The 17,811-nt window shown below is 41.8% G+C and overlaps 1 protein-coding gene across 6 annotated transcripts in view; it reads left to right on the plus strand.

The window, feature by feature from the left end:
* Positions 1–17,811, plus strand: part of AOAH (acyloxyacyl hydrolase) — a 171,229-nt gene that overhangs the window by 112,470 nt on the left and 40,948 nt on the right. For all 6 annotated transcript variants that reach the window (XM_033428275.2, XM_012533065.3, XM_033428272.2 and 3 more), the window contains one exon: positions 4,542–4,624. In XM_033428275.2, coding sequence (XP_033284166.1) covers positions 4,542–4,624 — 83 coding nt within the window. The remainder of the gene's footprint in view (positions 1–4,541; positions 4,625–17,811) is intronic.

The following is a 17,811-nucleotide window of genomic DNA, read 5'->3' on the forward strand; positions in this document are numbered from 1 at the left end:
GTTCTCAAAGGATTGAGGCACAGAATGGCTTCAGACAACAACATAGGTAGGTCAGGATCCAATGGATTGATTCCTTCAAACTTCTGAGGGAAAACGATATTAACCCAGAATTCTATAAGCATCTGTTCTCACATCGATTGTTGTGTAAAAAGTACTCCAAAGTTTAGTGGCTTAAAACAAGGCATTTTTATACCTCACAGTTTGGGAGGTCAGGAATTCAGGCAGAGCTTGGCTGGCCAATTCTTCCTCTCCATGTAATATTGACCATGGACACGACAGTATTCACTTAGCGCTGGGCTGGAGGGTCCAAGATGGCTTCACTCACACGAAGTGGGTGCCTGACAAGTGGTGACCAGAAGGTTGGGTTTAGCTGGATCTCTTTTCCTTTCCAGGTAGGGTTTGTTTTTTTTTAATAAACTTTAATTTTTGAGCAGTTTTAACTTTACAGAAAAAATGAGCAGAAAGTACTGAGAGTTCCCAAATAATCCCTCATCTCCTCAATTCCCCCTATTATTAACATCTCACATGAGTGTGGTAGATTTGTTATAAATGAAGAGCCAACATTGATACGTTATTCTTGACCAAAGTCTATAGTTTACATTAGGGTTTACTCTTTGTGTTGTGCATTCTATGCGTTTTGACAAATGCATAATGACATATATCCACCATTACAGTATTGTACAGATTAGTTTCACTGCCCTAAAAAGCCCCTGTACTCCACCTGTTAATACCCGCCTCCCTCCTCTTAACCCCCGGAAACCACTGATTTTTTTATTGTCTCCATGTTTTGCCTTTTCCAGAATGTCACATAGTTGGAATCACACAGTATGCAGGCTTTTCAGATTGGCTTCTTTTACTTAACAATATGCACTTAAGCTTCCTCTATGTCTCTTCATGGCGTAATAGCTCACTTCCTTTTATTGCTGAATAATAGTCGTTGTATGGGTGCACCACGGTTTATCTATTCACCTATTGAAGGACATCTTTGTTCTTCCACTATAGGGCCTTTTTAACATGGTGTCTCCAGAAAGATAGTCAGACTTCTTAGGTGGTGGACCAGGGCTCCAAGAGACCAAAGTTGCCAGGATTCTTAAAAGCCAGAGGCCAAAACTGGCATAGTGTCGCTTCCACCATATCTTTTTGGTGAAAGAAGTAACAAGACAGCCAAGATTGAAGGGCAGGGGTGTCAAAGATAATGAGGCTATTCTTAAATCTACCACACCAGTCAACAAGAGGCAAACTGATAATTCTGGAGACCCATTTCCTCTTTCCTATCGGTACTTAACAAGAAGCTGATTCATCCTGTTTGGAACGCCTCCTTTTTAACAAAACAGTTACCTATCACTGAAATTTATTATTATTATTATTATTATTATTATTATATAGCAACTTATAAACACCAGAACCTGCTTTCCCTAAAAATATATAGGGTGTCCCATATGTGTCCAGTCTAGCTATGTCCTGTCTAAGACACTTTTCTATGAGATAATGAGAGTTCAGGGACCAGGTGAACACTGCTACTTCTCTACTTGAAGTTCGTCCCCAACAAGTCCTATTAACCCTTATTTGTGTTTGTATTTATGGTGCAAGCTGTGTTTCTGGGCCCGCCCTACACCTCACCAGCAATACCTCACCACCCTACACCTCACTAAGTCAAAAATAAAAACATTTTCAGATGCTAAAAATAGTAATGTTACTTCACACACATCCTTCAAACGTTACGTAAAAGTACTCTCCATCAAAAATAAGAAAAATGTGGTCTTCCAGGAAATAGGATATCTAACAAGTCAGAAAGAGGTGAAAAGGATCCCCAGGGTATGAAGAAGGAGGCTCCCAGGATATCTGCTCTGCAGCAGAGTGAGAGGGCAACAAGTCCTGATTAAGCAGGGCAAGAGGACCCAGGAGAGATTTCCACAAGGAGATGAAATTAAAAAACTATCTGATACATCAGAGCATATTGAAAAGAGATCAAACAACTGTAAAAAGATTTAAGGGTGAATTGATGATAAACAGTTAAGAAAATTAAACAAAGAAACAAAGGCAGCTATTAACTCCAGGGAATTGAAAGTGTTGTGAAGAGAAGAAAAAGCAATCATAGATCTGCTGTGAATAGCTAAATCCGCCTCTTGATAGTGAGAAGTGAATAGATAATGCCAAAGACTAAAAATCAAGAAGTAGCCTTGAAAGTATGTTATTTAGAGATAAGAAAGAAAATACGAAAAGACTCAGTCAAATAAGGTTGAAATTAATTGCCTCTGGGAGTGGAGAAATGGGGAGGAACGGGGAGTGTGAGCTTGCTGTTTATCACTACAAGCCTTATAGACTAAAATAGTTCAACTATTTTGTTCTGTAAGGCTCACCACTTCAAGTCTTTGCTCACATCCACCTTTTCAATAAGCCTTGTTCTGACCACTCTAATCCTAGCTCCCCTGCCTCCCTTTTTTCCATAGCATTTACTGTCTTCTAGCATGCTCCATAATTTGCCTATTCGTGATGTTTAGTGGGTTTTTTCCCCTGCCAGAATGTCAATGACACAGGGGCAGGGATCTTCGTCTTTTTCATTTACCAGTAGGACCCAGGTGCCTCGAATAGTGCCTGGAACATAGTAAGGCCCCTTAAACATTATTCAAGTAAAATGAATTTGATTTTTAAAACTATGCACATGGGTAGCTTTGATTTTAAAAAGTAAAATAAATCACTCACCTCAAAACTCTACCACAAAGCAAAAATTCCATAATTATAATACTGTTCAGAGATCTTGGTCTTCTATTAAGAAATGTTACTAGTAGTTTCTTTTTTGGGGGGGGTTAATTGAAGTATAGTTGATTACAGTGTTGTATTAGTTTCTTTATTACATTCTTTTCCCTTATAAGTTATTACGAAATAACTTATAAGAGAAAAGAATGTGCTATACAGTAGGTCCTTGTTGGTTATCTATTTTATATATAGTAGTGTGTACATGTTAATCCCAAACTCCTAATTTATCCCTCCCTCCCCCTTTCCCCTTTGATAACCACAAGTTTTTCTTTCTATTATTATTAGTTTCCTCAGACTTCAGAAAGAACAATACTTACAGTGCATTCTAAGTGCCCAAACCTGAAGCACTGAGACAGTAGGCAAGCACTATAATACAATGAGTGAGACTTACATAACACTTAAAAATAAGTGATGATTTATGTAAGGTTGTGAGATATGAAGTTTATTATAATGAAGAGAAGATAAAATACATTTGAGGAATAATCAAATATATCTGAGTTTGATTATTATTCATTAGTTTATACCTGGTCTTGTTTCAAAATGGATTTTAGGAAGCCTATAAAAGTATAGAGAACATAACATTAAATTCCATTTAAATTAAATTAAAGTTTGGCAAAAGAAGATAGAAAATCAAAGATGGGACAAAGAGAAGCCAATAAAGTGACTTAAAATATGTGCAGTTACAGCCTGATGCTGGTTGAAAATTTGTCTCTAAAATCTGTGTCCATTAGTATTAGATTCAGCTATAAGTAACGGAGAAACTCAACGTATGGGTGGTTTAAATAAGATGACAGATGAGTTTATTTCTCTCACATGTGCAGTCCAGATCTGATATGGGAGGTCAGCTCCACTGGTCCTCGGGGATCCAGAGCCCTTCCAGCTCATGCCTCTGTTTTCTCAGTGTAGAACTTACCCCATAGTCCAAGATGACAGCATTCCTATTGTGGGCAGCAGAATGGAGAAAAAGGACTAAGCAAGGGTCACCTGCCAATTGTTTCCTGAGAAACATTCCCAGAAACTGTCACTGGATACTTCTTCCATCTTATTGTCCAGAATTTAGTGAAGTGGCCACTCCTAGCTGCAAGGGAAGCTGAGTAAAGCAGTCATCATTTGGGGCAGACACATGTCCTACTGAAACTTCTATTAAAATGGATGAAGGGGGGCTTCCCTGGTGGCGCAGTGGTTGAGAGTCCGCCTGCCGATGCAGGGGACACGGGTTCGTGCCCCAGTCTGGGAAGATCCCACATGCCGCGGAGCGGCTGGGCCTGTGGGCCATGGCCGCTGAGCCTGCGCGTCCAGAGCCTGTGCTCCGCAACGGGAGAGGCCACAACAGTGAGAGGCCCGCGTGCTGAAAAAAAAAAAAAAAATGGATGAAGGGGGAGAAATGGATCTGAAAGACAACAGGAGTGTCTGCCACAGCTTCACAGCAACCAAAAGAAGAAAGGGAACATGATCAGATTCAAAATAACCGAGTTGGTAAAAATGACCAGTTGCTCAAGAGACTTACAGCAGCTCTTGGTTAAAAGGCTAGAAAGGGATGACTGGAAGTCTTCATAAAAAGAAGAAAAAGTTTGATCTTATCACATCAGTGCAACCCATTTTGTAGAACTGTTTCTTATAACAACTCCTAATAATGTATTGACAGTTTAGAGAAAATGTGCCTGCAGAGATTTGATTTTCTGAGTTCATTTTCACATTTAAAAAATCATAATAAAACCATGTTTCTTTTAACTCCATCATGTGAATGTCCTGTCATTAAATATACACATATATATTTCTTTCAGAGTTAAAGAAAACTCTATTTACCTTCGTTTACGGAAAAGAAACCACTGCAATCACAGGGACTACCAGAACATTTCAAGAAATGGTATGTAGTGTTCCATTGAAACTTTCACCAATGTGCCTTTAATGATTGGTTTTATTTCATAAGTACCACAAAAGCAGAGGATTAGATAATAATGAACATAGAATAAAATGAACAGTCCCCCTTTTCAATACCATTTCCTTTTCTGAGAGAGGGGCCCTTTTAAGGCCTTTTACCCATAGCAAAAGAGAACAAGACAAGATGCCGTTAAGGTAGAGACCACGGGGGCACCTCAGTCATCCAAGAGCAAAGCTCTAGAAAGGCCAAGGTGCAGGGCATCAAGGCTCAGGAAGCAAGACCTAAGTGAGCATTTGCAGAACAAGGGCTGAGCGAAATCAAGGTCATTGCAAAGACTCTGCCCTCCCTTATGGTGCAAAGTCTCCCACATTTCTACTGGGGTTGGAGTTTTATGAAAAATAGCTAAAAGTTTGTGGCTGAAACCCCCCAAAGCCATTTTAAAAAGGAACGTGTTTTCAGGGTATTGTCTCCTTCAGCTTCCCATATTTCCCAGACATCTGTGTCTTCTGGGCTTGTTTCTTACCTGTGTGGTTCTCACCTCCCACCTGGGACCCAGATTCAGTCCACAAGATTTTGATGTAACTCCTGATTGATTAACCATGGCGTGGCTAGTACCTAGTGAGCTCCCGAGTAAGGTTTTGTGACACATAATGCAGAGATGGCAAACACTTGGTCTGTGTGTTGCCACTCCATCTTCCCAAGTCTGGGGAAGAGATTAACTAACCCACCTCAGCACTCTTGTCTGCTCTTCTGCTTCAGCCATTCTCACAACACAGCACACCTGCCAATCATCATCAACAGATTAGACTTGGCACATAAAGTTAAACCTATTTGCCATCCCTATGCCATCTCTAAATCAACAGAGCATTAAGGAATTTTCCAAGCAGTACAAGTTTTATCTAAATATATGACCTACAAATAATGTATTGTTTATCATATATATTCTATGCAGAACAAATGTTCTATTCTAAGGACAACATAGTTTTTTTCTTACTAATAAAATAATAGCTGATTGTTGATCTCTTCCAAACGCTAAGAACAATTTATGTATAATATTTCACCTAATCCTTTCAACAAACTATAAAGCAAGTATTTATTATATGACATATTATATTACTTCAATTCTAAGATATCATTGATTGTATTAGCTCTGGAGAGTGTTAACGGTGGAAAAAGGAAAGGAAAATGGCAATGTACACATTGATTGCAGTGCTCAACCCAGTATCAAATGTATTAAAATACGTTTCTCAGAATTGGGAATTTTTAATGATATCTACACTGTTACAGCTGAGAAAACAGAGGCATAGAGAGAACAAAGAGTCCTGTCCAGGTCACAGAATAGAAAGTTGCAGAGCTGGAATTTGTACCCAGCTTATCTCACTCCACTCAGACACCAACAACGATAATACAGTCACTGGTCTGTGATCCGAGATCGACCCACAGAAAGAAATCAACCTTGTCTCTCTGCGTATGAACATGACCAACAGTCTATTGGAAAGTTGTCCTGCAACCTGGCTAAGAATCATCATAGACATAAAGTGAATACTGACCCCTTGTTGCTCTCTCTCTTCTCCTTTAATGAGATATTCAAACAGTCCCAGTGCTGGCAAAAGCTCTCTGTCGGTGTAGACTGTAAAAACAAAGAACACAAAAACACCATGTGGAATATTATGCAGCTCTAGAAAATGAGGACTAAATGTCCATATATTTTTATTTAGAAAGACAAAACACCGCCAAAAGAAAAATTAGCATATAAAATTGGATAGTATAATTTAATTTCTACTGTATTTTGAAAAGAAAAGAAAAAACTAGCTGTACATAAGGAAATTGGTAGAAAATACACCAAAATCATTATGTTTGATAAATTATGGGTGATAGCTTTCATTTTTTTTAATATTTCTGTTTCCCACAGATTTTGGTTTTATATAGAAATAACAACCAAAAAAAATCTAGATGGAAACTGAAGGAACAGTAAAGACCTTGCCCAAGGTCCGCAGCCAAGAGTCCATGTTAGGGTGCAGAATAAGGAATAGGATTCGGCTAGAAATGCAGGCTGGAAGCTGCGCTCTCCCCGTGTGCCTGTGACACCAGCATTTCTCTCTCACAAGACCCAGACGTGTCATCTCAATGTCACTTTGCTCCCACAATGAATGCAGCCATCTTCTGTAAAATCTAAAAGACCAAAGTAAAATTCTCTGAAAAGTACTCAGTACAATTTATAGTAGACATCTCTCCTTTTGTGGTACACTGTCTTGACAGCATTTCTTTAAAATTCAGATCGTGGAGATAAAAAAGGAGAAAGGAGATGGGAGGATAGCCTAATCACGAAAAAACATGTATGTCAAAATTTGATTGACATCCATGGCTTCTGTCAGACTTTTATCTAATGAATAGGTGCTGGGGTGGAGTTGGGGGTGAGGAGTGTTTCTGTTCTTTTCTTTAAATTCAAAATCCTTAGAAATACAGAGAGTGTACACTTTGTCTAGTATAACTTCTTTGAAGATGCTTCTTGACTATTTTTCTAAGGATGTAATTATAAAAAAAATTTTTTTAAGTTTCTCATAGTTACTCATTATTTAATGTCCTGGCTTTATCCTCCAGCACATCTTCCTGTTTTCTGCTGCTTTCCTCACTATGGATTTTTCCTTTGATTATTATGCAGCGTGTAAACTGACTGCCAGTGCCAAATTATTTCAATTACTCCCCAAGGTTTTTATTAAATATAGAAAAAGTCGGCTTTCTATAGCCTGCATTTTTATGTCTACACTTATTTTTCAGAACCAGTGAGAGAGAAAGGAAAAAGGGAAGAAAGAGTTGAATGGAATATGAAAGTGTTTCTTAAAAATTGTGTAATAAGAATTAAAGAAACAGCTCCTATTTTCCTCTTGAGGTTTATGTACAAGATCTCAAAAATTTCTATAGATAGCTCTCCCATGAACCATTGCCAGTGATTATAAGGTACTTTAAAATGTAAACTGTTGAAGTCATTTTAATTTGGGTACTAATTCTCTGGCATAGAGGGTTAAGCGTAGGAAGTTTCTTGCTAAGCCTTCTTTACAATCAGCAAAGGAGATGGGTTGCAGCAGCCCTTACAGCTCCCAACATGCCAACACGGCTCGGGTGGGGAGCAGAAGGGAGTGCGGTGAAGGGGTAAAGGGTCAAAACACCAGGGGGTTGTCTGGGTCCTCACAGAATATCACCTCACTTCTCAGGATACAAGGTGAAGCCCAGAGAACAGAGAGCAGAGGTCTTCCCCTCCTTGTTACTTCATAAAGTCTTTTTTCTTTGTGTATAAAATAGCAGACTGGTTTTGAATTTAGGCCCTGGAAATGTTCTGTGACTTGGACAAATTGTTAAATTTCTCTGGTCCGTTTCTTCATCTATAAAATGGGGATCATGGTTGGATGAGCACAATTGCCCAAGGCGATGCCAGGATCTCATTCTTTGTTGCCATTGCAACAAGCCAGCTCCAATGGGATTCTTCACCCCACCCTCCTGGGGGAAAGGCTGCACCCAAACTCAGCGGGATGATGGGGTTCAGGGGACAAGCCCAGCCTTGTAAGTTTGTCCTTTCCCCAATAAAGCCAATTCCTTAAACTATGTCACATGACATGAAGGAATTCATCACAGAACCCAGATGGGTCTCCCTTTGCAAAGTGGCGGTGATAGCAGTCCATACTTGAACTTCACTGGGCCGTGGTAAGGTTGAATGGGGAAATACAGTGCTTCCTGATCTTCCATCTTTGTTGCTACCTTCACCCACCACCTGTCCTGTTATTTACTCAGCATTTAAAAAAAATCAGTCACTTTTTCAATATAAATTTTTGTTTAAAGAAGCAAGTAGATTTGAAAAATCAAAAATAAATTTAAAAAACACATGTCCATGTTGGGAAGGCCTGTGGCTCCCAGAGTTCAAGGGCAGAAAGAGGGACATCTAGCATTGAGTTTCCTGGCCCCTGGGAACACTAGCTAGCAGGAAGGTAATGGGGATAGGGGAGGGGCTGCCAGCCCCATCGGGAGAATCTGGCAGAAAGAAAGGGGCTTCCTCTGGGAGGAAGAAGCTGGGCTAGGGATAGGAGTGGGCAGTGATGGAAACTGGTAGCTGGCAGATCTAAGATTGACAGAGGGGATCTGGGGCGAAGGCTAGAGGAGAAATGAGGGACTGCAGAGGGAGCCCTGGGGAATGGGAGGCAAGTGCAGCCTGGGGAGCAGGCTCGGGTCTCCCCTAGAGAAGCTGGAGGAGACAATGGGCAAGGGCAGGGTTAAGGCGACGGTGTGAGAACTGAGGGTGGGGCAGTGAAAGACTCCTGCTGATGGGTGAGGCAAGAGGTGGAAGCTGTGGGTGGAAGGGGCTGGAGAACAAGCCTTGGCTGCTTGAGCTGGAAGCTCTAGAACATGTTGGAAGGGGCAGAAGCAGATGAGGGGTGTCATCTTCTCCCCAGCAATGATCACCCCTCAGAGACTAGTGCTTCAGGCGTGGACGCCAGTCAATATTCAGCTGGGGAGGCCAACACAGCAAACGTGGACCCCAAAAGCACCTCCTATACCCGTGCTGCACATTCCAGTCTTTGGGACCTCATCAAAGGTCTTGGGCCTTAGGCCTCGTGCTCAGAGAGGGCTCAATAAGTATTAGCTTTTTTTTTTTTTTCTGCGGTACGCGGGCCTCTCACTGTTGTGGCCTCTCCCGTTGCGGAGCACAGGCTCTGGACACGCAGGCTCAGCGGCCATGGCTCACGGGCCCAGCCGCTCCGTGGCATGTGGGATCTTCCCGGACCGGGGCATGAACCCGTGTCCCCTGCATCGGCAGGTGGACTCTCAACCACTGCGCCACCAGGGAAGCCCAGTATTAGCTTTTATTCAGCCCTCACATAAGCCCTTTGTCCCTGCCTCTGTTGTTGCATTTCTTCGCCTGTAGCTGAGTCATTTGCTTTAAGTCTGGCTTCCCAGTCTGATGGTGAGGACAAGCTGCATGGGAAACAAATTTGTACTCCCAGCCCTGAGCTGAGCTTCTGCTGCACATAGTAGGGACTTGTCAAACTGACACGCTTTTTTTTAAACTAAATAACTCTCAGGAGTTACATTTAACCTTTGAAGAGAAGAAAAGCACACACAGTAATCTTTTGCCAACCTGAATACCTCCATGGTGGGCAAAAACCATGAGTGACAAGATTATGCTTCATCTAAAATAAAGGGTAGAAGAAAAGCAAATGTTAACATGATATTCAATATCAATATGTATTTTAAAGTAAAGAAAAATTCGTAAGGCATCTACTTCTAAAATAAACAAAACTCATCTGCTTATGAAACAAGCAAATCCCAGCCCTGAGCCTCCACGGCCACACAGCCTGCAGAGGAGGGCACTCTGATGGTCTTAGAGGCTGCACCACGGATCTCTTTACAGTTTGCAAGCAGGACTTTACTGGCTTGAAACAGAATGTCTTTTTCACCTGCAGCCTTCCTCATTTTATTTTTGCAAGTTTAGCAAAACCTTGGTGTCAACACCTGTTTGGGGTTGTTTTGTTTTCAGAAAGTCAAAAGTGCCAAAGAGCATGTCTTCTTGGAGGGGCCCATCCATACAGTGAGAGGTCGCCCCTCTCTGTGCACCCATGTGCTCACCCACTTAGTGGGAGAGTGGGGAGTAAGGGACTAACTGCACGTATATAGATATGAAAAAGGGAGAATTTTAACACCTGCCAAAGTGCATGTGTTTGCAGCCTCACCTACCCAGCTTCACCCCAATCCCTTTGCCACAAACCAAATTCAGTCTTGAACTTCTTAACTTCTCTACCCACCCTCCATCCCCCACACCCCCAAAAAAACAACTTCATCTTGCTGGTTCCCTTGTTTAGCCTTTGGTTAAACCATCTGAAGAATGGGAGAGAATCTGACAGACCAGGAGAAACTAGAAAAAAAGGAGCAAAATTCAGGGCAGCCTGTGGAATTCATACTCAGACCATCTACAGGATAAAGTCTCAGGAAGTCTAAGTGGGTGGGGTGAAGAGAAGGGAAAGTTGGGCAGCAAAGGGGTGAGGGAAGAGTTTCTAAGGCAAATGGAGGAGGGGAGGGGATTTCTACATGATGCGGGACATCACATCGTGTCCATGACAACTATGAGTCCAGCTCAGGGCTCCTTCTCATGACTCTTGGCCTGTTTCTCCTACACATCGCTGCTCTGGGATGAATCATATGAGATTCACATGTGAATCACGTGAGCAAAGAAAACAACCTTATTCATATCCCACACGATAATGCGACTCTCTCCTGTTGCTCTGCAGTGAAAAATCAGGAGAGGCGAGCCCAGATTCATGAGAATGATCCTTCATGCCTTCATTAATTCTACAGTTACTTTTGAGCACCAGTCGCTGTAATAGACACAGAGGATAAAAAGACTAAACGTTAATGCATGTCTAGACCGTGTTCAAGTCCTGACCCCTCAATGGCTGGTTCTATAACCTCAGTGAGTCCCTTCCCCATTCTGAGCCTCAGTTTCCCTGAAATAAAGGGCTTAAACAGGATAATCAACGTCCATCCAAGCTCTATGATTCTGAAATCCTAAATCAGAGTGTCCTAGACTAGCAGTCCTCAGACTCACTCCATGTTTAAGTTTTGGGTTTTTTTAATGTGGTTTATTGCCGATGTTTAATAATCAAGAGATTTTACATAAAAATCCAATTTCCTATTTCTCTTAGAAAATCAGCAGTTCTGGTAAACAGCCATGCTCCTGCCTGGCAACAATGGGTTGGCACTGAGTAGTGGCCTCCCCTTCAGGTGGATCATGGGCTGTGTGTTTGGCCGAGGTTCCCACTCTGTTCCATTCACACGTGGACTTAGCTACCTGGCCCCTGTGGCCATTTGAGAGTTCAACCCCGTCCCAAGTCTAATGGTCAGCTATTCAAGGGAAAGTGAACTAGGACTTTGATGCACAACAGGTCAGAGGGTGCGAAAGTGAGGAATAGCTCTTGAGAGTTGACCGGGCCCTGGGCGTCCAGCAGAGGGACAGAAGCTGCCGCTGGGAAGTGTTCTAACAAGAGTAGACACGGGGGAGAAATCCATCCTGCTCTTAAGCCTGACTGAGAGGATTTTGATTCCTCAACAAGCACAAGAACTGTCGAAGGAGCTTGTCCTGGGCACAGAGACACCACTCTTCAGGCCTTACTCCAAGCCAGAAGGAACAGGTTGATGTCCTTCCAGTCTCCAGGCAGCTAATCGTGTTTCTCTCAGAAATGCTGCAAAGGACCGTTGGTCAGGGCACAGCCCTCTACGGCATCTGTCAGCAGGATGGGCAGATTCAGCTGGAGAGTTGTTTGAAGTGGCTACTGTTATTATTACTTTTATAGACTTTAGCTAATACTAAGTACTGCTTAATTAGTTCAGATTGCTTTAACCAAGTACCACAGTGGGTAATTTATAAATGGAAATTTATTTCCCACAGGTCTGGAGGCTCAGGGTACCTGCATGGGCAGGTTCTGATGAGAGCCTTCTTCCAGGTTGCAAACTGCTGACTTCTCGTTGCATCCCCTGGCGGCATGGCAGAAGGAGAGTGAGCCAGCTCTCTGGCTTCTTCTTAGCACGGCATTTTTTCTTATAACAGCACATATTCATGATCTAATCACCTCTCAAAAGCCCCACCTCCAAATACCATCACAATGGGGATTAGGTTTCAATGTATGAATTTTGGAGAGAAACAAATATTCAGTCCATAGAAAGTACGTTCTCTAAGCCAGACATTATGCTAAGTACTTGACATACTCGATCCCCATTTAAACCCCACAGCAAAGTTAAGTAACTTGCCCAAGGTCCATTAGCTTGGTAGAGTTTAAACTCGTGTCCGTCTCCTACCAGATACACCAGAGCATGTCTGTCCCTGCTCCCCACCATGCCATACTGTCCCCCTTTTGGATTCTAGCTGCTAAAACCACTATCTTGCTGTCTAGGACAGCCAGTACCTGCCCTGGAGGCAGGTGAATGTCAGAATTAGATACCTTGATCCAGCATTCTGTGTCAGCCTTCTTTATCAAAAGTGGTCCTCTCAGAAAGGGATAGAGGCAAGGAAAAAGTAAAAGAAGGATGAAGAGAAAAACTGCAAATGAGTATTAATCCAGGCTTAGCTGAATTCAATTATACATACAAGGGCTTATTATTTTTATACACCCTCCCACCCCGTAAGATCTCTGTACTGGAAGAAAAAATGTTTTGTACTTTAAACTAACTGAGCAACTGCTACTGTATTCTTGCCTCTATTCAGTCATAACCTGAATTAAATCATGAAGAAATATAAGACAAACCCAAATTGAAGACATTCTATAAAATAATTGGCCATGGGCTTCCCTGGTGGCGCAGTGGTTGAGAGTCCGCCTGCCGATGCAGGGGACGCGGGTTCGTGCCCCGGTCCGGGAAGATCCCACATGCCGCGGAGTGGCTAGGCCCGTGAGCCATGGCCGCTGAGCCTGTGCGTCCAGAGCCTGTGCTCTGCAATGGGAGAGGTCACAACAGTGAAAGGCCAGCGTACCACAAAAAAAAAAAAAATAATAATTGGCCAGTACACTTCAAAAGTGTCAAGGTCATGAGAGACAAAGAAGGACTAAGGAATCAGCCCAGATTAAACCAGTCTAAACAGACACGAAACTACACACATGTGATCCTGAATTGGATCCTGGCCCTGGTCATTAATGGGGCAATAGTGAAATATAAATGAGGTCTTTAGTGTAGACAACGTATTGTACCAACGTGAATTTCCTGATTTTGATCATTGCACTATGATTATGAAAGATGTTCACATTTACGGAATCTGGATGAAAGGGTATGTGCAAATCCTTTGTTCTATTTTTGCAACTTTTTGTAAATTATTTTGAGTTTTGGAAATTATTCCAACTTTTTGGAAATCATTTCAAAATGAAAATGTTAAGACAATATTTTCTAAAGGCACGGAGCATTAGAAGAAGCAAAGAAGTCACCTTTGCCAAACAGAAATAGGCCCTCAGTAATTATTTAATGAACCCAACCACTGGGTAGAATATTTGGTCTCAACCCAAGATGTTGACAGGAGATAACAGAAATTACTTATAACAAAACAACTAGGACATTTCTGTTTGGGAGCCATGATCCAGTGTGGTTACAACAACAAAGAAAGACTTTAATACCGATATTTGAGATGCTTGATCTAAAAGGAAAATGCTTACAGGGCTACAGGCATCAAAACTTGTTATCTCTCTCAAAGACCAAAGGTATCTCCGAGGTACAATGTTTAATTATAATAGAAACTTTTGAAAGAGAAACATTTCAGTGTGACACATTTTATACAGAGGGACACATTTTCCTCCTTTTATTAGAGGACATCATTCCAATTTTTAATACTTTCTGGAATTCCAAAGAATCATTAAAGCATGGAGACATTCTGATTCCAATGGGACTATTTCTTAGGACTTATTTATGCAGCCCTTCCTGGCTTCTGCTTGTTCCATGCAACTCATCCAAGTAGGAGCAAGGCATCTGACAATGATTATAACATGAAGAGTGCGTGCTTTCTATTCTTCTGTTAGACCAAGATTTTCATCCTGTACCTCTTGAATCAGCACACCTGCAGAGGGCAAATTCAGAAGCAAATATCTTACACTTTTGTATGTAATTGTCAATGGCAAGGGCTCCTGAAGTCCTAAGGGGTCTCCTTTCAATCGATCCCTTTTGTTTAGGACTTGAGATAAAGGACATCATAGGGAAAGCTCAGTGCTACTTGTGTGGATAGTTTAAAGGAACTTGCCGGGGTTTTGTCAGTTTCAAAGCATCTTGGGAGGTGCCTTTTACCTCTGGTCTTCTCTTTTACTTCCCTTCCTCTCATTTTCCATTTGATTTTGCCCCACCACTCCCTCTCTTTCCTCTCCAATATTGCAATAGCTCCTAGAAACAGAAAGGTGAACAAGACAAAGTCCCTGCCTTCAAGGAGATCATAAGTAAACAGAAAAGAGAGACAAAGAAGGAAAAAATTATGGTTCTTGTAAAATAAATAGAGGTAGGTTGATGTCTCTGGAGATGAGAGACACAACTCTGCCTGGAGAAGGAGTGGAAAACCTCAGAGAAGATACATTTGAGCAGAGAGCCTTGCAGAAAAAAATAGCAATCCAAAAACCATGGGGAGATGGTGACTCAGTGCATTGATGCTGCAAGGGCAAAATATCTTTAGGGAAGAGCGAGAGAGAAGTTCAGCATGGCTGAAGGCTACTTGTGAAATTATGTCAAGTTTTGAGACCAGGAGGTAGATTATAGCCGCTTTGGGAAGGCTGTTATATTCTTTTAAAAATACATGTTTGGGGGAATCATTTATCTAGTTTGTCACAGAAATTCAGAACCACGCGTGTGAATTTGAAAGCATTTTTGGTAGTAGAAACACCATCAGAAATTGTCACCACGAACAGTTATTAAGTACCTACTATTTTGAGCTGAAGGTCAGTGTATTAGTCTGAATATTTCTGCTTATTGCAAGCAAAGATTTTTAGAGAAAACAAGGAATTTAAATTTCTCATGGCTGATTTTTTAACTGGATTATACAAATCGCACTCTTCAAAATGCTTCCTAAATTTATAAGCAAAATCTGCATTATTTAAAATCTAATTAGAGTTAAATGGCATTATTAGAGGCATTATTGAGGCATTATTAGATTGATTTTAGGTCAATGTATGACGCCACATTTTTCATGAACTATTTATACTCTCTATAATGCATTTGGTTCCTGGTTCCGGGTATAATGGAGTAAGCAGACTCCACCCTGTCTGTCCCACTGAATGCAGCTATAAAACCTGGACAGAAGATATGGAAAAGGTATTGGAGGACGCTGGAAAGAAAATAGTAGCTGACTGAAGAAGCAAACCAGAATGAGGAGTACAGCCAAACCAGCAGTTGACATTTTGTTGTCCCCTGATATCTCCCAACCTAGACTCAATGCTGCCCCAAACCCGGAAGTGGACAGTGGCATGGAGAGATGGCATCAGAAGAAACCCTCTAGTTCTCACTCTAGAAGTGGGAAAGGGGTCTCTTTGCAGTGACAGGGCAGCAGTGAGGAGGTGTCTAGAATTCTGGGTGGGGGGACAGTCCCTCCAGTTAGAAGAGCTGTGCTCCCAGGAGGGTGGAGCAGATACCCTATTGCTTATTTTCTCACTCTGTCCTCTCATCTCTAGTTAATTTGTGAGACGTGCACAGGAGAGTGGGGGAAAGAAAGTTGGGGCTTAAGGACCAAAGAGGGGAGCCCAAGGAACTAGAAAGGACCGAGGAGCTCCTAGAGAGGGAGGAGCTTGGGAAAGCAACCCCAGAAAGTTGTGTGTGAACTCCTGGGCTTCCTCTTGAGCTGCACATGCACAGATCTGATCCTTAATTGCATACCAAAGACTCTGAGACCTCAACTTGGACACAGACCACTGCCCAGGTCCCAGAATGGCCACTCAGTGGCACAGACATGAGACAAATCAGAATAACACTACAGAGGGTTTGAGAGTGGAACTGACATTGAAACCATAACCTCCCAGAAGGCTAGTTAGAACTTGCCACCTGAAGCTAACTGGGTGGATTGCCTAATAAGACAAAAGTATAAGGCTCAGAGTCTTATAATATCCAAGATGCCCAGGATAGAATCCAAAATTACTCAGCGTATAAGGAACCGGAAAAATCTCAACTCACATGGGAAAAGAAAACTAACAGATGTCAGATGTTGGAACTATCTGACAAAAAATTTTATAGCAGTGGTTGCAAAATGCACCTCAAAGTCCTTTTTCCATGTTCTCATATAAGAACTAGATCTTGTAATTCACATATTCTCATTTAAGAACTGAAATAATCTGTTTCCGTCATTACTAATGTGTAGTAATTGGTGCCTGAAATGGATTACTAGCTGAGATGCTGATTGCTAGCTGTTAGACCTTGAGCAAGCCTCTTTCCCTCTCTGGGCCTCATCTGTAAAGTGGGCTACCTGATCACATACTCTCAAAGGTCCCACCTAGCACTGATGCCCCAAGGCTTTGCACTCGACGTCTACGGAGTGCCAAGAGGCAGAGTTATAAGGCCGGTGACGCTGAAGCCTGAGGGCCCCTCACTTGCCTGGTAACCATATGGATTTGTAAAATTTACCAACTTGAGATATTTAACCACAATTGATTAAGACTTGTGTCTCTTTGCACTCTGGCTTCTCTCTGTGTCAGGTCTCATTTTTGTGTTTTGTGTTCTTTTCCTTAAAGAGGGTCCTCCAAATTATATAATCTTCAGAACGCAAAACCTGGATCTGCCCCTGTCCTATTCAGAGAGTTATAACAAAGATGGCATTAAACTAGAGATTTGTTTCTGAGTCGTGTCTAGAAAGCATCCAATATTTTATTGGGAATTAGTTGCCAAGTTCTTCTCTTAGGACTTCAAGAGAAGAAGCACCTACTTTTCTTTCAGTGCTCAGCTTAATACCGCTTCTTCAGGGCTTCTCAGAATCCCTAACACTTGATGTTCATTACTTATGAATAACTCGAAGCCCCACAAAAACAGGGACCATATCTTTTCTATTGACTGATGTGTCCCAGCATCTATTACAATGCCTGACACCTAGTAAGTACTCCATAAATGTTGCTGAATGAATGAATTAAGTTAAGAAGACCTATTATACTTATACTTAAATATACCCCATGAAGAAGTTGAGACTGAGCTCTTACTCTGGGCCAGGCACAAAACCAAAAAATTCCAGGCTTATTTAGAAGACCGTTAAGAGTGTCTTACCAGTTGATTCAAATGTCCAGAATATGAAGCACTTGCTGCTGTGGTCAACACTGATCCAGCAGTGGGAATGTAAGCTGAAATTCACTCATGAAAGACAACCAGTGTTGAGATTATGGGAAACGCTTCTTTACTTGCAATGCACTATGCCTTATTTAAAAGGGACTGAATGAGCCAGAGTTCAGACTTTTGTGGCCAATAAGGACCCTATTCTTTTCTTAATTGGGGACAGGTAGATTCTCCATTGTACCACCTTGACAAATAAATTAAGTGTCCCTATTTCAGAGTCAAAACTTTTCCATTTCTCTGAACTATTATTGTAGAGACCAGGTATGGACCTCTTCAGGGTAGCACCGGCTCTTCAAATGCTCACCTTGTTTTGCCTCATCCCACAGGCTAGAAGCTATCTTTCTCTCCTGCTTACATCTTCCTGT

This window comes from Orcinus orca, chromosome 9 (assembly GCF_937001465.1).
Source record: "Orcinus orca chromosome 9, mOrcOrc1.1, whole genome shotgun sequence".
Taxonomy (NCBI): Eukaryota; Metazoa; Chordata; class Mammalia; order Artiodactyla; family Delphinidae; genus Orcinus; species Orcinus orca.